The sequence below is a fragment of the Heteronotia binoei genome, chromosome 2, assembly GCF_032191835.1.
Source record: "Heteronotia binoei isolate CCM8104 ecotype False Entrance Well chromosome 2, APGP_CSIRO_Hbin_v1, whole genome shotgun sequence".
Taxonomy (NCBI): Eukaryota; Metazoa; Chordata; class Lepidosauria; order Squamata; family Gekkonidae; genus Heteronotia; species Heteronotia binoei.
Window position 1 is genome coordinate 128,054,419 of NC_083224.1, and position 27,540 is coordinate 128,081,958.

General features: G+C 44.0%; 1 protein-coding gene across 2 annotated transcripts in view; it reads right to left on the reverse strand.

Moving 5' to 3' along the window:
* Positions 1-288: 288 nt before the first annotated feature.
* NEGR1 (neuronal growth regulator 1) overlaps positions 289-27,540 on the reverse strand; it is a 1,157,771-nt gene continuing 1,130,519 nt past the window's right edge. For both annotated transcript variants that reach the window (XM_060232019.1, XM_060232021.1), the window contains one exon: positions 289-1,291. In XM_060232019.1, coding sequence (XP_060088002.1) covers positions 1,167-1,291 — 125 coding nt within the window. In that variant the 3' untranslated portion in view covers positions 289-1,166. The remainder of the gene's footprint in view (positions 1,292-27,540) is intronic.

Here is a 27,540-nt window from a genome sequence, read left to right on the forward strand (position 1 = left end):
ATGGCATATGGCACATAACTGGTTGGGAGACAAAACAGTGGTTTATGTTTTTTAAAATTATCTTTGGGTACAGTTTTTAAAATGGCTGTAATATGTTAGCATCTGTCCTATGTAATAAGGTCTATTTACTGGAATCATGATTGTATGTGTTTTAGACATTTGTGTACCATGAGAATTCTGATGCTCCAAAAGAATTTGCAAGCTTAAGCACTATGATCTGTAAGCAAAGCAATTCAATACTGTATAAATTCAACAGAAAGAACTAATGTGTAGAATTAAACAGTTACATTCACAAAGAATTCTCAGAGAGAGATCTGCTATTTTTGTACAGGTTTGGGATATCTGTTGTACATGCTAGACTGCTAAAAAGTACTATTGGTTTATTTTGCTGTGCTCAGTGTTTGGAGTAATTCTTTTACCCCAATGGTAGACATTTTACAGCCAATAGCACCTTTGTTCATAAGAAATTCTGTACCCTTGAGCTTAGCATCTACCATAAAAATCCCAAGTTTCTTGACGAGAAGAAGCAGTATCTTATGAAGGCACACCCGTGCAAACTGGCAGGAAAATAAAAATCAAAGCAGAATGCACACTGCAGTCATATTACAAGGCTCATTCTTGAAATCTGAATATCATGCTAGAAGAAAATCTAGATATGTATTCTATTTTTTGAAGAAGTGAATCAAAGGCAATATTATTTAGCTTCTTTTAAAAAAAGATTCAGTGTAAATGAAGATAGAATCTTATTTAAAAGAGGGAAATGAATGCTTGTATTGCAGCCTTAAAGATCACATTTTAACTGCAATATTCAGGTTCTTTTTATGTAAACTACAATCTGCAAATCAGCAGACTATGACTGAATGCTTTTGAAAAGTTATAGATTACAAACATGAACTCACAATTAATATCCTCTAAAAGTAATTTCAGAGCTTTCACATTTTTTAAAAAAAAGGACAATGTGTACTGCTTCACAAGGTAATGCAGCTAATAAAAAGAGAGAGTAGAATTAAAGTATTTACATAATGAGCAATTCTACAGAAGGCGATCATCCCCATATAAGCACTGCTGATTATATCCCACGCCACTTTTTAACACACTCTACCAGATTGGATCCAGTCATCAGCACTTTCAAAGAATCCTTAAAAGCCTTTCATGGTTCTTTACATTTATTGTAGAATGATGTTCTTCAGGTACAGTATGCTGGTGTAAGAGGACAGTGTCAACACAAGGTACCAGCAGGACAATAGAACTTCAGCACCCCCAGTGATTCCAAGCTGGGTCGTACTTGGAGCTGGAAAGAGAAAAACATAGACCTTTAAGCCAATGGTTCTGTTATTTCCCCCCTCCCCTCCCTTTAAACTAAATTAGAATCATTATGTCAACAGATGTCAAAAGTAGCAGACAACAGAAAAGCACAGCTGAAACAAAGAATGTGTAGGGAAAACTATACAGCAAAAACAGCCTTTGATGCTAAAATGAGGTGCTCCAGGCAAAGTTACATAATATAGATAGTCACTGAAGGGCTGGTTCACACATTTTATATCTAGTGAGGGAACACATGGACTTTAATACCTCTTTTCAAACATTTGATTGGGGAGAGATAATAAAATTTACAAGAAGGCAGTGGGATTGTAGTAACAAGCTCCATTTTGACATATGTATGTTTATTGGTACATTTGTGCACATGGTTAACAATGAACAATCAGGAACAGTCTTTTCATCACATGAAAGAGTCCTATATACATAGCTTCTATATAAGCTTTCCAACAAAAACTCAGAAGTTTTGGTCAGAGCTTTCTGATGTGATGCCAGTATTTTAAGACACTGCCTCCACCCCTATGCAGCAGTCTACATAGTCTTCACCTGGGATATATTGCCCAAGGAAGCTAGTGTTTTCTTTCTCTGCCAGTTCATGTAGGCTACCGTCTCAGATTTCCTGTCATATTAGCTGATCATCTGACCCTTTGTGTTGAAAGCTGATCCATGTATTATTTCCCGGACCATGAACTGTATCTGATCTGAATTGATTGCTAACATTTTCTGCTAAAGTATGCACAATCACATTTCTTTAGTTCTGATCAAGTTCTTCCTATGTAACTACTTCTAGAGGCATATCTATTATCATGCAGACCCCTGGGATATTTCCACATGTCTTATAATTATTTTGTTTAAACTCTTTAGGTTGACATAATTCCAAAAAGTAGGAAAAGAAATGTGTATTTGATCCATTGTGTGTTAAAATTTAATAGGTTAGCAGGTTCTTTAACTAATCCAATAGACAGTAGCTGTCTTTCACAACCAGAACAGAAACCGGCCCACCAATATTGAACATCTGCCAGTGCTGGAGTGGAATACTATTGTGGTCCAAGTATGACTTGAATAAATGCTTGGGGACCCAAGGAACCTGTAGCTTGCCATTTAGTTTTTGTTTCAGAGATGCCCAGCTATTAATCCAGGGTTGGGGGCAGGGGATCCCCAGGTTTGGAGGCCCTCCCCCTGCTTTAGGGTTATCTGAAAGTGAGGGGGTGGGGAGGGAAATGTCTGCTGAGAACTCCATACGCCATGAGTATGAGGCTGATTCCCATAGGGTATAATGGAGAATTGATCTGTGGGGGCTCTGGGGAGGCTGTTTCTTGAGGTAGAGGCACCAAACTTTCAGCATAGCATTTGGCGCCTCTCCTCAAAACATCCCCCAGGTTTCAAAATGATTGGACTAGGGGGTCTAATTCTATGAGCCTCCAAATAAGGTGCCCCTATCCAAATGAAGGGAAGGCATTTAAACGGTGTGAGGTCCCTTTAAATGTGATTGCAGTTCAATTGTGCTTGTCACACCCTTGCTCCTGGCTCTACCCCCAAAGTCTCCAGATATTTCTTGAGTTGGACCTGGCAACCCTATATTAATCTATAGAGTACACAGGCACTTTGCTTATAACCATTGCTCTAAAAGCTGCAGTAAATTCATCCTAGCCATCACTGTAAATGATGTATTTTTACATCTTTGAATTACAGGGTTGACTGCTGGGTCTATAAATATGTGGTGCATTCCATGAGACTCTCCAAGACCTTTGTAAACTTCAGAACACTGTGCAATCAATTATTCTTTAATATAGGACAGTTTGTGCTCTAGCATACTTATGCTCCGTATTAGGTTTAGAAGTATGCAGGCATCCTAGACTGCCAATCACTTTTTTTTCTGCCTGTACTAGTTGCTGATAAAATTAATCCTCCTTCACATTCTGTTCTGCAGTTATTGCAAGTGCAGCAGCAGGCTTTTTTCTTTATTTTCTTCAGATAGTATGCAGGCAAAATGGTGACTGCAGCCCCAGCATCGAGTTTTAATTTCATAGGAATAAAATGGCCCAAAAGAATTAGTATTTTGACCATCTGATGATACTGCTTGATGCATCTATGAAGTGATTACATTTCACTTTAACCAGGGATTCTGGCTGTATTTGCTGGCTTAGTGGGTTGTCCTGCATGCACAGGAAAAATGATTTAATTTTCTGTCTGTGTAACATATTAACCCCAAACAGAACAGACTGTCGACAGATGTATAGTGTGAGTAAAAAACTCTTTGTGGGAATGACCTATGTGGTGGTGTTGCTGCTATACTTTGGCTTTGAACCTGGTGCTTGGAGTTCTCTGCTGTGTTAGGGCCTAAAGAAATTTGTCACTCTGTGACCCAGCTGCGAACTCAATTTGTGCTTGCATGACTTCAGAGGCTCTGCAGATGTCTATTGCCTTTGTAAACTCAGCTTGGATTCCCTTAGCAATTGCTATTTTAGTTTTTTAACAACCACACTGAAGAAAAAATTGACCTTGAGCATATATGATTCTCAGTGTCACCAAACTACAGCTCCTTGCTTTTGACTTAGCTTTATAGAATATTTGTCAATCTGAATTTCTACTAAATGAGATGAGGATTAATAGCTCTCAAAAGCAACATTATTTGTAGGATTACAATGATTCTTAAGTGCTTTTTTAGAAACACTATGCTAGGTTCTTACAAACTTCTAGGCAAGTTCTTCTACAATAGTGTACAGCAAAATGGCCACTCTATACCTTTCTCCTTTTTGTCTGCCTTTGAGACATTCATAGCGATGAGGGAACACTGTTCATATCATCTCCAATTTACAGTAAAATTGCCTATTAAGGATAGAGGTGAAGATCCTCCTTGTCTTCTAGCTTTTCTTTGGTTCTGTAGCTTCTTTATACATGAGAAGAATGGCATGGAAAGCAGAGCTCCCTAAACTCTTAATACTTTTTTTCCTGGGCTGTGTTATTATATTCTGAATCTCTGAACTTTTGGCAGCATGCATTCAACATTACACTTTAAAAAAATTAATTACACTTTTTAAAAATTCAATCAGCATTACACTTTTAAAAAATTAATGGACCATTTGGGATAACCTGAGGGGGAGGCAGCAGGGTAAACATACAATGCTGATGACATAAAAGGGCGGAGGGAAATAAAATTCAAAATTGGGAATTCCTCAATGGAAAATGACAAGTTCAGATCCGAAGGGAAAACATAGCATTAAAAGTGGATTTGGAAAACATGGGGACCATTTCTGCACTTAGCACTTGCCTCCCTTCTGTGCAGGGCTCCTCATGGCAGCTCTCTTTCCCAAATTCTGCACTGGCATCTCTGGAGCGGGGCTGCATGTTTCCTGCTTGCACCCTGCACCACGCAAACTTAAGAGCCGAGAATGAGACCAGGACTGGTTGGGGAATGCAGGGCACTAAATTCGGATCTACCCTGGGGAGGCAAAAAGTTGTGTGGAAAGTTTTACAAACTTGGAGGAGATGGAGGAGACAGCCAACAGAGAGATTTAAATGAGGGAGAGCACACTACAGAGGCCTGCCTAGGAGGGTCAGATCTAATGGAGCCAAACTTGTGAGGCTACAAGTGTCTATGTACCTATGCCCAAAGCTTACGCAATAAGAAGGAAGAGCTTGAGCTTCTAATGCAGCAAGAGAGATATGATTGCAGGCATCACAGAGACTTGTTGGGATGATTCCCATGACTGGAATGTAGTAGTAGAATGATATGAGTTATTCAAGAAAAACCAAAAGGGTTGAAGAGGAGGTGGAGAGGCACTGTATGTGAGGAGAGAGTTTGTTTGTCAATCAATCAATCAATCAATCAATGACTAGTGCAAGTCAAATGTATGAACTATTCAATAAAACATTTTAGAATAAAATTGGTCTAAAATTACAGAAATATCTCCAAGATTTAACATTTAAAGTCCATACATAAAACTTAAGATCTATACCAGTTAGATATCTCTAAAATTTAGAAACTACGCATAAAATTTCATGCCAATTCTACAGACTGCTGAGAAAAATTTAGCACAGCTAATAGTGACCTGTGGGTTTGCACCCATCAAAAGCTTCCTTAAAATATCAACATAGACAACCTAGGTAATTATTGAGCAGAGGAGAAATTACATTCCTGATAGAAATGACAACAGTACATGTTCTACAGATTCTACCTTTTCAGTGCCACATGGACAATGCCACATTGGGATCCAAAAAGACAATGTTGATGAACACAAAACTCCATGATGTGTTAAGGGAGAAAAAAAGCTCCTTCATGGGAGTTTTTGAAAAAATCTCCCTTCTAAAACTGCAGACAGGAGGGCTTGCCATCTCACCAAGGTGAAAACCCTCCATTGACTGGATACCTCCAGAATGAAGAGGTAGAGTGCTTGGCAGTAATATATTATAGCTTCTCTGGAATTAGGAAATTTGGGGTATTATTGATATCTCTTTGGCACTCTATATCAAGCAATCTTTGGTTGATCATTGATTTTGCTTGATCATAACCCATTTGTAAAACGATTTCTAAAGAGAAGCTCATATTCTGCAGTTTAGAGTAAATAGCCCTTTTCCAAAAGGATTGAAAATTCTCTTGCAGCACTAAAGCTGTTAAATACTTTGGGAGTTTGTTTGTGTTTGTCAGGAAATACTGAAGGAGAACAATGACAGCCCAGTGGAACATATCTCAGTGAGGTTAAAGGAAGGAAGGAAGGACAAACAATATTGTGGTTGGAGACTGCTAAAGATCTCCTGACCAGGATGAGGAGGTGGTTGCTGCCCTCCTTGAACAGCTTGATAGGGTATTGAAACAACATGACCTGGTAGTTATGGGTGGCTTCAACTTCCCTGATTTGTACTGGGAGGCAAACTCTCCAAAGCATCCACAGTCACACATGTTCCTGACCTGTCTGGCCAACAACTTCCTTCATCAAATGGTAGAGGAATCTACGAGGGGCTCGGTCATACTTGACCAACAGGCAAGAGGTGGCAGATAGGGTAAAGGTGGTGGGCATTTAGGGGGAAGTGACCATGTCCTGCTAGAATTCCTTTTGTTGTGGAAAACCAAGAATGTTCATAGCCACATGTTTATGTTAGATTTCAGTAAGGCATGCTTTTATAAACTCAGAGGCAAGATGAGAATCATGCCATAAGCAAGACTGCTAAAAGGGAAAGGAGCAAGTGAGGGTGGGCTCTCCTAAAACAAAACTCTTGCAAGCTCAAGCCATCACTATTCTAACAAAAGGGAATATGGTAGGAGATTCAAAAAGCCAATGTGGATGAACAGAAAACTCCATGATGTGTTAAGGGAGAAAAAAAGAAACATTCAAGAAACGGAGCAAGGACATATATCTAAAGAAGAATATCTATGGGTTGAGAGGAGGACGAAAAGTGAAAGATAAAGACTTTTTTTTTTTAACGATACCAGATGAAGAATGAAGAGGAACGAAGGACGTGAAGAGACGGAAGAAGGTAGAGATCCAAAGGACTGCAATGAAAGCGGGGAGATCAGCAAGGTAGGTGTTTTCCGGATGGTGGTAAAGAAGAAACTGAGTGGGTTGGGCGCCTCCCCCTCGTCTAGGCATGCGCAGACGATGCCTCCTCCCCGGGACAAGGGGAAAGGCGTGCCAAAATTAATGCTTAAGGATTGCTTTGAATTCTCCAAGGTGGGCCCAATCCTGGTGGATAAACCCATATGTGGGACTGCACAGAGACCACGAAGAAGATCTATGGGTTGCTAGGCACTGTAGGTCAGCCATCAGAGGGGCCAAAGCTCACAGTGAGCTAAAGCTAGGCAGGGAACCTTCTTCAGATATGTGAGGAGTAAACATAAGATAAAGAGGCATTGAACCCACTGTTGGGAGAAAATGGAGAAACTTTGACAGAGAGAAAACAAAAAGGCTTAATGCCTAGTTTCCCTCAGTTTTTCTCCTGAAGAAGAGTACCTGCTCATCTAGAGATGGTAGTAGGCAAGGTGCAGCATCTGGACTGCTGGTTGACATGGACAGAGAGGGAGCTGAGAAGCACCTGGTTGCATGGAAGAAGTACAAATTCACTGGGCCAGATGGTATGCATCCAAGAGAACTTTTTAGAGAGCTTGCAGAGCCTTTGTCCATAATTTTCCAGACCTCTTGGGGGATGGGAGACATTCCACAAGACTGGAGGAGGGCAGACGTTAGCCCAATTTTCAAAAAAGGGAGGAGAGATGACCTAGGAAACTACAGGCCAGTCAGTCTGACCTCTGTCCCAGGGAAGATATTGGAGTGGCTTTTAAAGGGATCAATCTGCAAACACCTAAAGGACAACCTGGTGATCCGGGAAAGTCAGCACGGTTTTGTCCCCAACAGGTCCTGCCTGACCAACCTAATTTCCTTCTTTGATTGAGTAACAAGCTTACTGGATCAAGGGAATGCTGTTGATGCTGTTTACCTGGATTTCAGTAAAGTTTTTGACAGGGTTCCCCCTGATGTTCTGATGGGTACACTAGAGGACTGTGGACTGGACTCTAAAATAGTTAAGTGGATAGGGAACTGGTTGGAGAACTGTACTCAAAGAGTTGCTGTCAATGGCATTTTATCCAACTGGAGGGAGGTATCTATTGGGGTGCTACAGGGTTTCATTCTGGGCCCAGTACTTTTCAATATTTTCATCTATGATCTGGATGAGGGTGTGGAGGGGTTACTCATTAAATTAGCAGATGACACAAAATTGGGAGGAGCAGCGAACACACCAGAGGGCAAAGATAGAATTCAATGAGATCTGAACACACAGGAAAAGTGGGCAAAAGTGAACAAGATGCAATTTAACAAGGATAAGTGCCAAGTTCCACATCTAGGTAACAAAAATGGAGAAAACACATACTGGATGGGGGATACACTTCTGGGTAGCAGTGTGTGTGAACAAGAATTTGGTATAAGTTAAATATGAGCAGCCAGTGTGACGTGGTGACAAAAAAAGCTAATGCAATCTTAGGGTGTATCAACAGAGGCATAAAATCCAAATTGCAAGACGTCATAGTCCTGCTGTACACCGCAATGGTCAGGCCACACCTGGAGTATTGTGTGCAGTTCTGGAGGCCTCACTTCAAGAAGGATGCAGACAGAATGGTGTATAGAGGAGAGTGATGAAAATGATCAGGGGCCTGAAGGCCAAGCCCTATGAGAAAAGGTTGAGGGACTTGGAAATGTTCAGTCTTGAGAAAAGGAGGTTGGGGGGGGGGGGCATAATTGCTCTCTTTAAGTATTCGAAGGGCTGTCATTTAGAGGAGGGAGGGAGCTGTTCCTGTTGGCAGCAAAGGATAGGACTTTCAATAATGGGTTTAAATTAAGGGCAGAAAGGTACTGGTTGGCTATTAGGAAAAACATTTTTACAGTAAGAATTGTTCAACAGTGGAATCGGCTGCTGAGGGAGGTTGGGAGCTCCATCTCACTTTAAGCAGTGGCTGGAAAAACACTTGTCAAGGCTGATCCTGCATTGTGCAGGGAATTGGATTAGATGGCCTGTATGGCCCCTTCCAACTCTAAGATTCAAGATTGGATTTACACCCTGCCCTTCACAGGGGCTCAGAATGGCTTACAATTTCCATTCCCTTCCTCTCCCCACAACAGACACCCTGTGAGGTATGTGGGGCTGAGAGAGCTCTTTTGAGAACTGCTTTTGAGAGAACAGCTCTGAGAAATCTGTGACTGATCTGAGGTCATTCAGCAGGTGTATGTAAAGGAATAGGGAATAAAACCTGGTTCTCCCAGATTAGAGTCTGCACTCCTAACCACTGCACCAAACTGGCTATTTAAGAATGCCAATGCAGAGGTTTGCACTTAAGTGGAAAGGTAGAATACGTTGTTTTGTGAGGGTGGTTTACTTTCTAGGATCATTTTTAATTCATTCTTTGAGAATCAGGACTGGAATCTGGTCTCTTCCCTGAGTTCTTCTCACTTCTTTCTCAGCCTTAGAAAGTATTATTGCCAGTCCCATGCTTTGTTCAGAACATCACAGATGGCAGCCATTCTCTTTCTGTTGTACTTCTTTCTAGAAACATGAACCTCATTGGCAAGGTCATGAAGAAGTGTGCATGCACACAAAAGCTTATGTCCTGAATTTTAAAAAAAAATTGTTGGTACCATTGGATTCTAACTTGTTCTATTGTTTCAGACCAACATGGCTATCCACCTGGATCTATCCAGCAGATCTGTTAAAGCGTTCCTATTCTATGCATTACTGGATGAGATCTACAGAGCCCTTCCTTGGCCAAGCGCTGCAAATTTGTACACTGGTTCTCGTCCAGATTAACTTTGCAATAATAGTCTGCCAATGGAACAGTTAGCTGTGGTTGTATATCCAATGTGGATTTCTGTTATTATATTTTAATTTAATTTTAAATTATTAGCCTCTTTGAACAGTATTCAAATCGAGTGGGATAATTCTTAAATAAATAAAAACAAGCAGGGAAGAGTTGACTGAAATACCAACAGAATTTCACTAGTCCTAGTGAAGTCTGGATAACAAATACGGTTTAGTGATATCATCAATTTACATTAGATTTCCTTGCCCTATGCATGGAGAAATAAGGGTGGGCCTCACTGTTACAACCACATTGCCTGCATTCCAGACCCTCCTACAAATCATGGGAAAACTCCTCCTGAGGGTCAGGAGATTCTCAAGAATGGAGTGGAAGGGTTGTATGTTGAGTGGGGGATCTATGGAAATTGCTACCTCTCATTACACGGGTGGACAAGCTTTCTAATCAAACAAAGGCTGCACTGGAGCTAACCTATTAGTTTGGATCCTATATTTTAATTTTGTTTATGCAATATGATACTCCATTTTGGCATGCATTCCTCTGATGATAGATGCTTTCTACTCACTCAAAGCAAGGTGGAAGGAATTTATAGCACCCAATGGTTTCTGATGGAACATAATTTCTGATTTCAGTTTGGTAGCTGAACTGCCTACAATATCAAGTTTTAGGACACTGACCAGCTATTACAGGTGTTTCTGTTTGGGGAAGTTATATCTATTCTGGCTCAGTAATCTCAATAAAATTGTGATGATATTGACTATCCGACCAAAGGTATCCATAGAGCAAGTTGTTTTGGTAATCAAATTACAAGCCAAATGACTGTAGCATTTAATTCAAGGCATCCACAATTCCCATCAAGGGTAAAGGTAAAGAGAAGTAGAAATGCAAATAAAGGTCTGACCTCAATTTTACATGAAGCCCTGGATACAGAGCACGTGCAAAACAAGTGAATTAAATGAGGATGAAGTTGTTAAAGCAAATTGAATGAAGTCAAAGTTGTCAAATTGAATTAAACAGTGTTGAAGTTGCTGATGCAAATTATTTCAAACCAAAGTTTTTAAGTGGCCTAAGTCAATGAGTGTTCAACCAATAAAATGTGCGGGTTTAAAAAGAAGTCTTTGTCACAACTGTATCAGACACATGCCTACAACAAGGAACCCAGTCGATACTGCAGATTACAAAAGGCTTAAATGTCCCTATCATATCTAAATCATATCTAAAGCAAGGAAGAGTGTTTGCTAAATTGGTAGTGCTAGGGAGATTTAAGGATCAGTGTGAGAACTGCTGAAACAACATTGACTCATTGAGGTGAATGAGGAGAGCTATCGAGCCCTTGGTTGGGGCAGGTGATTCTCCACCCTGAGCTCCCTTTGTTTGTCACCACACCAGGTGGAGGCAGGGGTATATTTAACAAGAAAGAAAGAAAAAAAGCACCTCACCGGCATCACAAGTATGATTGTGTCATTTTGTGATGGCAGGAGCTCTAGGAATTGCTGGAAATTTTGTGATTGCCCCACATCCAATCCTCCTGCCGGCTGCAAGACTCAGCCTATTAGAAAAGATTCTTCTCAAAAACAATTTTTTTTTTAAAAAAACCCCTCATTTAATAAAGTTTCAGCAATTTTGTGTCTATTCAGAAAATTGAACTCTATATTTACCAAAACTTTTACCAAAGTTGTATTATTCACCAAAAATGCAGGTCTCTCTCTATTCTGATACTAATGTTGGCTATCTATGTGGAAATGGTTGAGAAAGCTATGGAAGGAGAATAATGGAAAAGGCTTGTGCAGACATAATGTTGGGGAGTCATATGAGCTGCATAAGTACATAAGAGCCCTGCTGGATCAGACCAATAGTCCATCTAGTTCAGCATCCTGTCTCACAAAGCGGCTAGCCAGTTCCTCTGGACAGCCAACCACAGGGCATAGAGTCCTTCCCGATGTTGCTTTCTGGCTCTGGGACTTAAAAGATTAGTGCCTCTGATGCAGAGGTTCGCCTCAGTCACCATGGCTAGTAGCCATTGATAGACTTACCTTCCATGAATCTATCTAATCCTCTTTTAAAGCTGTTCATTCCTGTGGCCATCACTACATCCTCTGGCAGCGAATTCCACATTTTAATCACTCTCTGTGTAAAGTAGTATTTTCTTTTGTCCCTCCTGAACCTCCTGCCCATCAGCTTCATTGGATGCCCTTGAGTTCTAGTATTTTGGGAGAGGGAGAAAAAATTCTCTTTGTCAATTCTCTCCATCCCATACATAATTTTATAAACCTCTATCATGTTCCCCCTTAGTTGTGTCTTCTCTAAACTGAAAAGTCCCAGATTCTTCAGCCTTTCTTCATCTCATTTTGGTTGCCCTCCTCTGCATATTTTGCAGCTCTACAATGAACTTTTAGAGATACAGTAACCAGAACTGTACACAGCATTCCAAATTAGGTCACACCATAGACCTATAAAGGGACATTACAATATTGGCCATTTATTCTCCGTTCCTTTCCTAATAGTTCAACATAGCATTTGCCTTTTTCACCACTGCAGTAGACATGAGTTGACACTTTCGTTGAACTATCCACTAAGACCCCAAGATCTTTTTCCCTCTCAGTCTCAGCAAGTTCAGACCCCCATGCTTGAAGATGGGATTGTTTGTCCCAGTGTACATCACTTTGCATTTACCAACATAGAACTTCATTTGTCACATTGTTGCCCAATCACCCAGTTTGTGGAGGTCCTATTGGAGCTCTTTACAGTCAGCCTTGGTTTTCACCTTCTTGAATAATTGTGTGTCATCTGCGAACTTGGCCACTACACTACTCACTCCTAGTTTCAGATCATTTGTTACTCACCAGTTTTCTGGTACAGCAGCTTTAGTGATAGGTTACATATATGTGTTAATAGATCAACTGTCTCACATCTGAGCTACTTAAGAACTCTCAGGGGTATGCCATTGGGGTCTGGAGACTTGTCAGAACACTAGGAATAAGGCCCATTGCGAGAAAAAATACAATGGGCTCTAGAAAGAGGCTCTGGGCAAGTGACCCCCACCCTTACTGCCTTCACACTCACACAGCCAAGCAAAGGCATTCACTCCCCCCATCCTTGGTGTCTTCCCACTGCCCAAACTTCTCACCCCCTCCAACTACCACCCACCAAACACCTTCTCTCAACTACCCCCACACCCTTGGCACACCAGTACTCCCCCATCAGTGACATTCACTCGCCCTCCACTCTTGCTGTCTCCCCCCCCCCCAAAAAAAATCTTGGCATTCACTCACCCCCCACCCTTGCTGTCTTCCCACCCACCCTGCAGCTGAAACAAATGCTGGCTTCCCACTCCCCTCCATATATGTGTTTGTGTGTTTCCCTGTGTCTGTGGTGACTCAAAGCCCTGAAACAGTCCCAGAATGTCATATTCAGCCTTGTGGCATTTAGCATCGGTGTGAGCTTGTGGCGTGACCTGTTTTTTTTTGCCTGGCTTGGTTGTGCTATGGTATATCATAGAGTATGCACCTCAAGGGCAACTGATCTGACTTCAGCTTTCCATCTCCTCCCCCCTCCCTCCAGCCTCTACCTGGGAAAAGTAGTCTTTCTCTGCATTGTGAACCAAAACAGGAGGGAAGCATCCACAACAGGGTATAATGACACAGAGTCCACCCTGCAAAGCAGCCATTTTCTCCAGAGGATCTGGTCTTTGCTATCCAGAGAGCAGTTGTAGTTCTGAGTGATCTCCAGCCCTCACCTGGAGGTTGGCAACAATGATTCTCTGGGCAGAAATGGCTGTTTTGGAGGGTGGAGTCTATGGCATTGTACCTGTCTGAGGTCCCACCCCTCCTCAAATCCCACCCTCTCCAGGCTCCACCCAGGAATTTCCCAACCTGGAGATGGCAACCCTGTCTCCTTGCCAGCCAACTCTCAACCTACTTTTATCTGAGTTCAGCTTTCCATCACCTCCCCTGTCCCTGCAGGCTCCTCCTAGGAAAAAGATAGTATTTCTCCACAGTGTGGACCAAAGCAGCTCACATCATTTTCCTCTCCCCCTTTTGATCTGCACAACAATCCTGTCAAGTAGGTTAGGCTGAAAGTCTGTGACTGGTCCAAAATCCCTCAGTCAGCTTCCACAGCAAGAAGTTGGGTGTGACAGACCCTGCTTTGAAGTAGTAACTGGTAGTCATACTGTCTGTCATAGGGGGGCTGTTGCTGAACAGTAGCAAGCAACCAGGCCTATGGTAGCCAATCTCCAGATGGAGCCTGAAGATCTATTATCACAGCTGAACTCCAGACAACAGATCTGTCTCCCCCTGGAGAAAATAACTGCTTTGGAGGGTAGACTCTATGGCATTATATTCAACTGAGTGTTCTCTCCTACCCAAATTTTGGTTTCCATAGTCTCTACTGTTACTGAGAGGGTAAAAATGGAGTATCCCAGTGCAACTAAAGAGAGAGGGTCTCCTACTTCTGTTAAACAAAATGGAGTCTGACCAAAAACAGGCCAAGAAAACACTCTATCTAGACAGGTGGAGTGGACCCAGTAGAGAGCTTGTTTTGGTCGGTGCCTGAAGTCTGTTTCTCAGCACAGTCTCATCCATTCCCCCTCCAATGCCTCCGTCCAAATGGGAACTGTGGGTAAGTACTACTCACTCTGATCTTCTGCTACTTGCCAATTGTCTCTTCCTCCAGCCTATCACCTCTACCTTGCTAACTCCAATCAAATGCATCATTTGATTGATCCTACTCTTAAAAGTCTTTGATCCCTTTCCAAGTGTCAGCCAAAAACCGGTAAGAAATTATTCAATCGCTCCAAGCTTATCATCCTAGCAAAATGTGTGAAGTTTCCCAACACAGCGATTCAAGATAGCCATCAATGGAACATCAAAGCCCCTTGGTAACGAATGACCCCCATCCGTCGAACCCCTATATAGAGTGGGTCAAAAACCCACCTCGGTGTGCATTCTGTAGGGCGCCATTTGCAATCTGTACCACTTGTTACTCCTGTAATTGAGTCTATAGGGCGCGTTACGCTGGCCATTCGCGTTCCTCTCCGTGTACTTTCCATTGAGCGAACGTTTCCTCTTCTGGATTGGGTGAATATTACCCGCTTCAACAACCCTTGAAATCCTCTATTGATAACCTCTATTTTCTTAGTCTCTTGATTGCTTGTACATAGATCTGTGGGTGTGGGTTTGAATCCTCTTGCTACATATCCTAAGTAAACACTATAAAAATACAATTGCTTGGACTATTCCTGGCTGAAAACCCAAACTCCATATCATTGAAAGAAAAGATCCTTGCTCCTAAATTCGCTCTACCTAGTCTCTTAGCTAATTTCCCCATCAAAATTAAGAGACTTAAAAGCATTGCCTGTAACACTACTACAATCTCCAAGAATTTCTCATCAACCTGGAGGTGACACTGTAGTCAGGACTGGCCCCAATGAGTTCTCCCTCAAAGGTCAAAATAGGTCTGGAAAGCTTCCCCCCTCCCGTTACTGACATAACCAAGTTTGGTTGGCTCTTACTGACAAAGGCATGCTTGGTTGCACAGCTAACAGCCACTGCCTATTAGCTTTCAGTGTGGCCCAGCAGGTAGGAGAGAGAAATGGACTCAACCAATGGGAGGTGAGTACAATTGAATGGTGGCTGATCTGCCAATGGCTGATGTGGTACACTTCATGGGCCAATGGGAAAGCCAAAAGCTGGATCAGGCCAATGGCCCATCTAGACCAACATCCGGTCTTACACAGTGGCCAAACAGTTCCTCTGGATGGCCAACAACAGGGCATAGAGCCTGAGGCCTTCCCTGGATGTTGTCTCCTGGCTCTGGGATTCAGAGACTTACTTACTTACTGTCTCTGAATGTGGAGGTTCCCCTCATTTGCTATTTACCATGCCATGAATCCACTGAATCCCCTTTTGAAGCTGCTTCCCCACCCCCACCCCCGTGGCTATCACTACCTTCTCTGGCAGCAAATTCCATATTTTAATAACTCTGTTTGGTTTTTATTTTATTATTATAGGTCTAGAACTTCATCTCTGGTCACCTCAATTTGACTCAGTTTTTCAGACTCCTTGAAAATAGGGGCTGTGGAATGAGTACATTCCCCATACTTTCCACAGTGAACAAAGAAGCAAAAAAGTTATTGAGCTTCTCCACCATCTCCCCATCTTACTCTATCAATCCCTTTATTCTTTTGTTATCCAAAGACCCCACAGCTCTCTGGCATTTATTGTTTGTCTTGACGCTTTTAGGAACCTGTTCCTCACATGCTTTTAACAACCTGTTCCTTAGAAAACAAAAACAAAAGCCCCCTATATGTGTGTTCTAACTTCAGTTCCTTTTATGTGTGTTCTAACTTCAGTTCCTTTCACTGTTCCATAAGCGATAGGAAGGAGCTAACTGAGAAGGAAGTGGGTTGGTTATATTAGGATCTTGCCTGTTCTGTTCCTGCCTTAGCCAAAAGTCTCACACAGCATTCAACTAGATCATCAGTACTGGGCAAGAATGCATATAATTTGTATTCTGAAGGAGCAACAGCTTGCTACTCACTTTTCTTGTCCACCAGCTAGTTAGAGATCCTCTGGTCCCTGTAATCATTTTGTTCTTAGAAGGACCAAGGCTTCTTTTTAAGTTGCGTTGCTTGGTTCCTCATGGTTATGTACTTAAGAAAGGAAGAGCTTCTGCAACTTTTGTAACCCACTGAGATCTCAAACTGGTACCATTTTCACACACAACTTACCACACGGTCACGTTCCTGTTCTCTCCGCAGCATCCGTCGGATTTCCCACTATCTGTGCCAGAGTTACAGGAAGTGCCGCGGCTTTTGAGTAGCAAACGTAAACTGGGTTTTGGTGGTTTACGTTTGCTACGCAAAAGCTGCAGCACTTCCTGTAACTCCAGTGCAGATAGTGAGAAATCCAACGGACACTGCTGAGAGAACAGGAACGTGACCCTGTGGTAAGCTGTGTGCGAAAATGGTCTGGTTGTCAGAAACCCGACAGCACCTCTGGTGGATTAAATCTGTCTATGGTTTAGGCCCTGAAGAAATGAGGGGGAGAGATGTTCAGTTCCTCCTTCCTCCAAAAAAGTCTGCTTCAAATTTTGTGAACATATGAATATATTAGGGTTGCCAGGTCTGTGTTGGAAAATACCTGGAGACTTTGGGGGTAGATCTGAGAGATGGTGGGGTTTGAGGAAGAGAGGGGCTTCAGCATGGTATAAGGCCATATCAACCCTTCAAAGCAGCCATTTTCTCCAGGGGAGCTGATCTCTGCCAGCTGGATATCAGTTGTAAAAGTGGGAGATCTCCAGGCCCTACCAGGAGGCTGGTAACCCTGGAATATACCTAGACAAAGCCCATCTAATTTAGTTTGTCTGCCTCAGTTTTCCGAGACCACCAACAGAGAAAGATCTTTCTTAAATCATTCTTAAATCTTTAGCTGGAGATGCCAGGAACTGGACTGGGGACTTACTGCATGCTCTACCATGTAGTCATGGCCCGTTGACTTTGCATTCCTATGGATTTGCCTTTCTGCTATCATTGCTAATTTGTCTGACTCTAAGTGATCAGGCTGGCAGCAGCAGCATCTTTCTGGGAATTTCTTCATAGCTGTTACAGCAACGTATGTTTTGGGGAAAAACTTATTTATTTCTCTAACAATGTCAAATGCTATAGTCATAGTTGACACAAGCAAGATGCTGTGTGCTTTCCTGACCACTTCCATTAAGGTTTTTTCCCCCTGCTGCCCACACACCAAAGGGGAACACAACCAGGCAGTTCAAAATGATAACCACCACTGATGCACATTTTGAGTAGAAAACAGTAATTGAATTTCTCACAGCTGAAGGGAACTTGCCAACTGAGATTCACCCCTGCATGATGAATGTATACAGCCCTCTCTACATGCCGTGAATGCTGGATACACTCTTTGAAAAGTGGGGGGAGAGCTGAATGAGTTTAAAGCTAGACCTTATGGCAGCCAGCAGGAAAAACTATTAACAAAAAGAATGTACAGATAGCAACTGAACTGGTCTACAAAGACTGACACCTCACATGGTCTTAGCCAAAAAGAACTCTCTGGGCCATTTAGTGTGCTATACCAACCACAAAGGCGATTTGCGCAGAGTGGCAAACAAAGAAACATCACTCTTCCTTGAACAGCAGCATGGTGAAGTTGTGGGTCAGGAAAGTTTCTGTCTATTGAGGAGGAACCAAGCAATATGTGCCCCCCCTCCCCCCAAGTAACAGTTTACTTCTTAGTACCATTAAAGAGGAATAGATTTTTCTGATTTCCTTTCTTTATTATTCTGTACTTTTTCTCTGCTTTGCATCTCATTCTTCATTAATTCCTGTTTAACTTGGAAAATTCTTACAATAACTTCTGGGATTGGATCATGCTTAATTTGCCATAGTTTTCAGTACATATATTCTTTTCTGCACTTCTGATACACATGAGCATATTGAAGAAACAATATAAAAAAGCAATTTATAATTGTGTCCAGATTCTTTTTATACACTGTTTTACTGGTGTGCACAAGCACATGGTAAGCACCACACAATAAGAACCTCAGTAAAAACACCCATATAATCTCATCGATTGATTTTTCTGCAGTGCCTTATCAACATGCACCTGCACACTGTTGACAAAGATAGGATTTTGCACCTGCACACTGTTGAAAAACAAAGATAGGATTTTGTGGTTTTCTCATTGCTGGTTTGGCTACGGATAAAATGCAGCAGCAACAGGACTTCCACATGACTGGTTTTTCCCACAGTTTCCCTGCCACAATCCCCTGGAATTGATCATCCCTCCTTTCTCTGGTCCACAAGCACTTTTTCAATTAAAATCAGCACTAGGATATTATTGTATCAACTAGGAATAAGATGCATTGTGAGGAAAATGCAACGGGCTCTAGAAAGAAGCTCTGGGTGAGTGCCCCCACCCTTGCTCACCCACCCACCCAAGTGAAGGCCTTCATTCCCCCCACCTTTGGTGTATTTCCATCCACCCAAACTCCTCTACCACCCACCTCCAACCACCTCTTCTTCTGAACTACCCCACACCCTTCCTTGGCACCCCACTACTCCTCTACCCGTGACATTCACTTACCCCATCCTTGCTGTCTTACCCACCCACCCACCAATCCTTGGCCTTCACTAACCTCCTCACCCTTGCTGTTTTCCTACCCACACCCAACCCCTTTGCATTCACTCACTCCCAACCCTCGCTGTCTTCCCACCCACTCTGCAGCTGAACAGTGGCGTAGCTAGGGCTTTCGGGGCCCGGGGCCCAAGATTTATGTGGGCCCCCCTACGTGTGTGCACGCCGCCGGAAACAGGAAGTGACGTCACTTCCGGTGATGTCACTTCCGGTGACGGCAAGCCACCGCCGGAAACAGGAAGTGACATCACTTCCTGTGACATCATTTCCCCCCCCGCGCCACCTGCCAGAAGCAGGAAGTGACATCACTTCCTGTGGCATCACTTCCCCCAAATGACATCATTTCCCCCAAATGCCACTGCCGGAAACAGGAAGTGACTTCACAGCACTTCCTGTGACGTCCCCAACAATCCCCCAAATATCACCGCCGGAAACAATTTTGTTCTCAAATCCTGTATATACTTCATCAGTATATGGGATAAGGCACTTTCTCAACTGTGCTGCATAATGCAGCCTATTTATTTTGTCCTGTTTGCTCTGTTGGCTCTATCTGCGCCACCTTCATCACTGTCACTAATAACACAGGTCAAGATGCAGGACAGGAACCCGGAAGTGACCGACAGGCTGCTTCAGCGGGCCGCTGCGCCGCCCCCCTGGGTCCCACAACGATGGGACCGATGCCACAGGGACGGGCTCGAAACACTCTACAACCCCTCAAAAGAACAGCAGTCTAGCTCGCTTCCCCCGAGCCCTGCCGCCATAAGCCTCAAGGGGGCTCATTTTGCGGCATTTCCCGGCAGGAGGGTGGCATCCGCACGGGACACATATCAAATGAAAGAGGGGGCGCAGGGCTATCAGAAACAGCCGGCGGAGGGAGTCGGGAGACCACCCCACTGGGGGATCCACACCCCGAAAGTGATGAAGGTGGCGCAGATAGAGCCAACAGAGCAAACAGGACAAAATAAATAGGCTGCATTATGCAGCACAGTTGAGAAAGTGCCTTATCCCATATACTGATGAAGTAAATACAGGATCTGAGAACAAAATTGCACCAGAAGACACAAACACAAAGCTCCCTTACACTGAATCAGTGCTTGGGTCCACCAAAGTCAGTATTGTCCACTCCAGTCACAAACACAAAGCTCCCTTACACTGAATCAGTGCTTGGGTCCACCAAAGTCAGTATTGTCACATAAGAACATAAGAGAAGCCATGTTGGATCAGGCCAATGGCCCATCCAGTCCAACACTCTGCGTCACATAAGAACATAACAGAAGCCCTGTTGGATCAGGCCAGTGGCCCATCCAGTCCAACACTCTGCATCACATAAGAACATAAGAGAAGCCCTGTTGGATCAGGCCAGTGGCCCATCCAGTCCAACACTCTGTGTCACATAAGAACATAAGAGAAGCCCTGTTGGATCAGGCCAGTGGCCCATCCAGTCCAACACTCTGCATCACATAAGAACATAAGAGAAGCCCTGTTGGATCAGGCCAGTGGCCCATCCAGTCCAACACTCTGTGTCACATAAGAACATAAGAGAAGCCCTGTTGGATCAGGCCAGTGGCCCATTCAGTCCAACACTCTGTGTCACATAAGAACATAAGGAGGGAGGGAGGGAAGGAAGGAAGGAAGGAAGGAAGGAAGGAAGGAAGGAAGGAAGGAAGGAAGGAAGGAAGGAAGGAAGGAAGGAAGGAAGGAAGGAAGGAAGGAAGGAAGGAAGGAAGGAAGGAAGGAACTTCTGGCACCAGCAAAAACAAATGCAATTTGGAAGAGCCATAATTCATTGCATACAGTTCATAAACAGATAGGTGGCAGAGCTGCTCCCCTTTTAGGCTTTCTGTTGAAAAGGCAGGCAGGCAGGAATGGGGGAACTCACACTGACCCTCCCACAATAGCCAGCTGCCACCACCTCCCGCCCCAGGATTGCTACCTCAAGCAGCCTTCCATATGCCAGTTGAGTCCCCTGCTCTTTCTTTTCATTTTGAGTTTGTATTCATTTTCAATCTTTTTTAAAAAATTCAGCTACACTATTGATATAAGCATGCATAAAAATAAAAAGGAGGGGGTATTGTGATGCCAGCAATGATGATAGAACCCTCCCTTGAAAATCCTGATTATTTAAGGCATGTGTGGAAGAAAACAAACTGACTCCACAACTGTGAAAAGGCAGAGGGAGGGCAGATGTGCAAAAAAAAATCCCATGTCCAAAACTATTCCAGTTTTTGTGGATTGACTGCCAAGAAAATCAGGAGTAAATCAAGCATGTGGAAAAGCCCTTTATCCTCACACCCTGATACAAAATAAATGAATGAACATTTGTAAAGGATATATTCATGTAGCATTTACTGCAAATCTCTTTACAATACAGGAAGCAGTCCTTGCTGAGTTTGTGCATAGTAGATTGTGGGGCCTGGAATGATCGTAGAAGCAGTAGAGTTGGGGGGGGTGTGGTCAGTAGTACAGCATGTGCTTTGGATGCAGAACATCCCAGGTTCAGTGGCTGGCATCTCCAGTTAAGAGAGTCAGATATCAGAGGATGAGGAAGAGCTTTGGTGGAGATCCTGCCAGAGTAGACAATGAGGATGTCGGCAGACCAACAGTCTGGCTCAGTATAAGGCAGCTTCATATGCTCAGTATGAGTATAAACTAACTTGAGCAATTGAACAATTTGGCATTCTCACAGTGAACACAGCATTGGATGTGTGTGTGTGTGTGTGTGTGAGAGAGAGAGAGAGAGAGAGAGAGAGAGAGAGAGAGAGAGAGAGAGAGAGAGAGAGAGCATTCTAAATCATATGGGACTGTAGTTCTAACTCAGCTCTAAATTCTTCAGCCTACCTCTATAGAGCAGTGCATTTCTCTTAAGGGTTAGTCAGAAGCTGCAGAAAGGATTGATTGTGGTAAAGATATGAATCTTGGAATTGGTAGGCACAGAACTTTCAGAAGTGCATGGAGCCACAGTAACTTGACCACGCTTCCCCAGTTCTTACCTGCTTCCAGGGCGGCGGCGGCGGCGAGGGCGGCCCAGGCGGCAGCCCCCGGCCCAGGCGGCAGCCCCCAGCCCCAAGGACAAGACCCTCCCCCCGCCACGGGAGAAGCCCGAGGAGGCTGGTGCGCATGCTGCCGCATGCGCGCCTTCAATCTGAGGCGAGGGAGCGACGACTCCGAGCGAGAGAGGAGAAAAGCGACGGACGCGGGCGGCGCGCCTTTCCCGCGCTTTGCTTAATGCTTTCAATTGTGTGAGTGAGTGACTGAGGGGGAAAAAAGGGGGAGGGGGGAAGGGAAGGGAACGAGGAGCCCTGCGTACGCGCGCCGCTCCCCACCCCCTTCTTCCGCCGTGCGCGCGCGCTCCCCCTCACGCTGTCGGGCGCCGCAGGCGCTTCCATTCTTTTTCTCCCCCCCCCTTTCAGCGCAGGCGCAGCAACGTCACGGCCATTGTTTTGGGGGCCCCCTTGCCAACGCGTGGACCCCCAGACCTGGGGCGGGCCGCCCTTCCCGCCCCCCCCCTCTCTACGCGTCTGCAGCTGAAACAGATGCTGGCTTCCCACTGCTTTCTGCATATGTGTGTGTGAGTGTCCCTGCGTCTATGGTGGCTCAAAGCCGTGAAATAGGCTCATTGGTGTGAGCTTGTGGTGTGATCCAGGGTTTTTTGCCTGGCTTGGTTGTATGCAGCTCAAGGGGAATTGATTTGACTTCAGCTTTCCATCTCCTCTACCCTCCCTCCAGCCTCTACCTAGGAAAAGTGCAATCTTTCTCTGCAGTGTGGACCAAAGCAGAAGGGAAGCATCCTCAGCAGGGTATAATGACATAGAGTCCACCCGGCAAAGCAGCCATTTTCTCCAGGGGAGCTGATCTCTGCCATCCGGAGAGCAGTTGTAATTCTGAGTGATCTCCAACTCTCACCTGGAGATTGGCAACAATGGTTCTCCAGGCACAAATAGCTGGTTTAGAGGGTGAAGTCTATGGCATTGTACCTGTCTGAGGGCCCACCCCTCCTTAAACTCCACCCTCTCCAGACTTCACCTCAAATCTCCAGGAATTTCCCAGTCTGGAGTTGGCAGCCCTATTTCCATCCCAGCAACAGTAACAAACAGCCAGTTGGAGGGTAGCCAACTTCTAGGTGGGCCAATCATACTCTGTCCTGTGGCAAGGTTAAGAGGAGGAGGAAAGGAGGGCATGACAGGAAAGTGGCAGCTGCCATAGCCCCTGAGGAAATGCCTTGCCACCTATGATTTATGGTTTATTAGATTTATATCCCGTCCTCCCCACCAAAGCAGGCTCAGGGTGACTCACAACCAGTAAAATCACAATAACATTTTAACACATAATTCATCATAATTAAAATTAAAATTAAAATGTTAAAATGTTAAAGCAGTCAAGTGCTAATATCATTTGATGTTATTTCATTTCTGATGGCATTCGGGATTTATTAATCAGTTAAAGGCTAGCCTGAATAGTGTTGTCTTACAGGCCTTGCGGAACTGGGCGAGGTCCCGCAAGGCCCTAACTTCCTCCGGCAGATGATTCCACCAATAAGGGACAGCAATTGAGAAGGCTCTTTCTCTGGTAGATGTCAATCTTGCCTCCCTCAGCCCAGGGATCACTAATAGATTTTGTGTTCCGGATCTAAGTACTCTCTGGGGAATGTGTGGGGAGAGACGGTCCCTAAGGTAGACAGGTCTTTGGCCATATAGGGCTTTAAAGGTAATAACAAGCACCTTGTAGTGTATCTGGTATATATTGGCAGCGAGTGCAGCTCCCACAGCCTTGGCTGTATGTGCTTCCACCTGGGGAGCCCCAATAACAGCCTGGCCGCCACATTCTGCACTAGCTGTAGTTTCCAGATTCAAGACAGGGGCATGCCCATGTAGAGGGCATTACAGTAGTCCAGTCACAAGGTGACCGTTGCATGGCTCACAGTTGCCAGGTTGCCATGCTGGAGGAAGGGAACCAACTGTCTTACCCACCTAAGATGGAAAAAGGTGGATTTGGCAGTGGCTGCACTCTGGGCCTCCATTGTTACGGAAGGCTCCAGTAGCACCCCCAAGCTTCTGACCCTGGACATCGCTGTCAGTGGTGCACCATCAAAAGCTGGTAGGGGAATTTCCCTGCCCAGACTGCCGTGACTCAGGCAAAGGACCTCTGTCTTCGTCAACTTCAGTTTCAATTGATTCAGCCTAAGCCAACCTGCCACAGCTTGCAGCACCAGGTCTAAATTATCTGGGGCACAGCCAGACCGGCAACCCATCAGAAGATAGAGCTGGGTGTCGTCAGCGTACTGATAACAACCCAGGCCATACCTCTGGGCACTCTGAGCAAGGGGGAGCATATAGATGTTAAACAACATTGGGGAGAGCACCGCCCCCTTCAGAAAACTGTAGTTGTAGCGCTACTGCCCTCTCAATGATTTTACCCAAAATGGGTAAGTTTGAACCCGGCCAGTAATGCGCCAATTCGGCCAGATCCAATGCGGATTTTTTCAAGAGAGGGTGGACCACTGCCTATTTAAGAGGCATTGGAAAAAGCCCTTTGAAGAGGGATCTATTTACAATATCCCATATAGGTTATCGTAGCTCCATCTGGCAAGCTTTAATCAGCCAGGATGGGCAAGGGTCCAGATTGCATGTTGTTGGGTGCACAGTGGAGAGGATTCTGTCAACTTCCTCCAGGCTGAGTGTTGTAAAACAATCCTAAGCCAGTCTGGAAAACAGGCAAGGGGCCTCGAGTTCACATACTGTTTCAAGTGTGGCGGGGAGGTCATGACAGAGCGATGAGATCTTGTCTGCGAAAAAAGTCGCAAAAGCCTCACAGCCGATATCCAATTTCCTAAGATTTGGTCTGCCTTGTGACAGTGTTGTAAGACTCCAAATTGTACTAAACAATTGTGCTGGGCGTGAAGTTGCAGATGCAATCTTGGTCGCAAAGTGAACTTTCTTTGTGGTTTTCACTGCAATCTCATAGGACCTTATAAACTCTCTATAAGATGTTCTAGTTGTTTCATCTCGTGTACACTGCCACTACCTCTCTAGCCATCTGAGCCTAGTTACATTATCACCTTCATTCCCTATTTCTTCACTATTTCCCCACTGCTGTTGCCTATTGTCTCTTCCGAATGCCTGAGAGAGTGGGCAGGCAACAGCAGGTGGGAGAGAGGAGTGGGCCCAGCCAATGGCATACAAGTTCTCTTGAATGGCGGTTGATGGGCCAATCACTGATGGAGTGGAAACCACAGCCAATAGGAACACTAGATATGGCCAGTTCCATTAGGGAATTATTATCTATGAGATGAGATATACCCTTGTAACTATACATGAAGCATACTCTCTGAATACCCAGCTTTCATTTTTTTTTTTAAAAAAGTGGGTCTTTAGCTCCTTTCCTTGGAAATATGTCTTTCTCCATATCTCCACAATTTCAGAATTTGAGAAGAGGAGAAATGCAGAACTCCATGATTTATTATACAATTTAGGGATCACCTGGAAATATCTTTGTGAATGCTGAATGAAACACTCCAAAGCACTGAAAATCCTGTCCAAAGAGTATATGAACAAATCATTGCATGTAACAGGTAAAATCCTAAGTCCTTAACTTTATGATATACTGTAATTTGAACAACTTTAAATGTATAGATCTCCATTCAATTTTTATGTATGGAGCTCTACTCCATTATATGTATGGAGCTCCAGTCCATTAAACAGGGATGTTGCACTGATGCGGGCCAGATCTGACATAAATGGGACTTTGTGTGGCCAGGCCATGCATATCATAAAATGTAATGTCAAGTAGTGGAAATATAAACTTTATAAAGGATACAGAGAAACATAATTAAAGATATTATTTTTTACTTAAAATACAAAAATGCTTAACGCTCTTGCAATGTTTTGTTTGAAATGAAAAGGTGGGGGAATAGTGGGATTTAAAAAACAAAACATCAAGAAAAAGCACAATGATCACAGCAGAAACTAAAAATACAAAACCAAAAATGTAAAATGTTCTGGGCTTAGGAAAACATGAAATGGCTGGGCATTGCAAACTTCTCCCCCTGCCCCCTGGTCTGCTCAGATCGGCAATGGCTCTCCAGTGTAATATGGCTGTGGGTTCCCAGGTTAGAGTACTCACTAGGCACCAGTTCTAAGGTCCATTCAGCAGAGACATGCTGGCTCAAAGCATCAACCCTTTATTTGCAAGGTCACACAGCTCCATCAAGGAACAGATTCTAACTGACCATGTAAAGGTTGAAAAGTGAAACTGAGCTCCATTCCATTAAAATACATTGCAGTACAGACAAAGCTGCAAGGAAAACATGGAATGGATTTTCCATTAAGGCCTCTGTGCCCAGATTGATTACACCCAGAGTAGTCTGGGCACAGAAACTTTAATGAAAAGTCCATTCTGCATTTTCTTTGCAGCTTTGAAAGCCTGGAATTGCTTCCTGCTTCAGCCTGCAAAGACAAGGAAGAAGGAACTGGGAACTTTGGCAGCCATGGAGTTTCAAAGAGTGAAGACAGGAGTGGGGCCGGGGATAAAAGAGCCCCGTGGGACTAATTAAAGCCCTGAGAGGGTTGGTTCTGGCCTGTTGGTCGACATTTGATACCCCTGGTACAAGGGGTACAAGATTAGTGTGTGCCTAGGCTGTGAGCTGATCTATGGTGTTTCCTATGCAAAATGTTGGATTGGATGATTTCTGGCTATACTGAATCGCTATAATCTAAGTATTCATAGTTTTAAGTTTCAGATGCCATATAGATGTACATACCCTGTTATCTCCTCTACAGCCAAGGGCTATCATCTCTTGATAGAGGCTTGAACATGCAAATTTTCACAGGTGATGTTTCCCTGGGAATGCTTATAATAAATTATATTTATCAAGGTATTAATGTAATTTGAAATTCATTCTAATTTAGCAGGAAGGGGATAAAACTGTTAATTTAAAGCCTAATTAGGATTTGAAAGATAACCAAATTAAGAAAATTAAGATGAATCATGCCAGATGATTTTGAATAGCTTTCCTGAACTTTTAGTAATTGTTCAAGTCAGCAACGGGCCTGTGCAACTCAAACTGGATGCAAGGGCTGAAGGCACTTCAGGACTGTCAACCCTTTTGCAATCCTGGTGGCTCCCAGCAACTACACTACACTTAACTGTACAGAACAGGAACTTTAAGGAAGAAGTAATCCAATGAGAGGGGGGCAGAAATAACAATTGAGATCTGTAAGTCCCTGCAAGGCCTTTTAGTGCATGCCAGACAACTAATAAGAGTTCATAGTTTCCAGGCCCAACAACAAAGTCTCTACCTGGAGCTTCAGTCCTGTAGTAGAAATCCTCAAAGTTCTTTTTCTTGTCAACCTGTTTCTCCAGTCTGATCCTGGCTGACCAGGTCTGCCAACCCTCTCCACCCCCCCTCCTCCCTCTGGAAAGAGGGCTGCTGGGAGATGTAGTCCCTCTGGAATTCCTTTGGCTATTATAAGCTTGATCCAGTGTAGGCTTGCCAGCTTCCAGATCCCGGCGGGGGATCCCCCAGTTTTGCAGGCTCCTACTCTCCTCCAGCCAATTGGCTGACAGGCGGAGGCCCTGTCCCAACAGCCATGATGTGCCTTTAAACCTTGGAAGGCTTAAAAGAACCTTGCAAACAGCTTCTGTTTTGGACAGTGTGTGTGCTTTTAAATCTCAGCTGGAGGAAAGCAGCATGGCTGGGTCAAACAAGCAGAGCCGTATGGTTCTCCCTAGTGAGTGTGTGAACCATGTGAGAGAGGAAGAGAAGTCAGTACA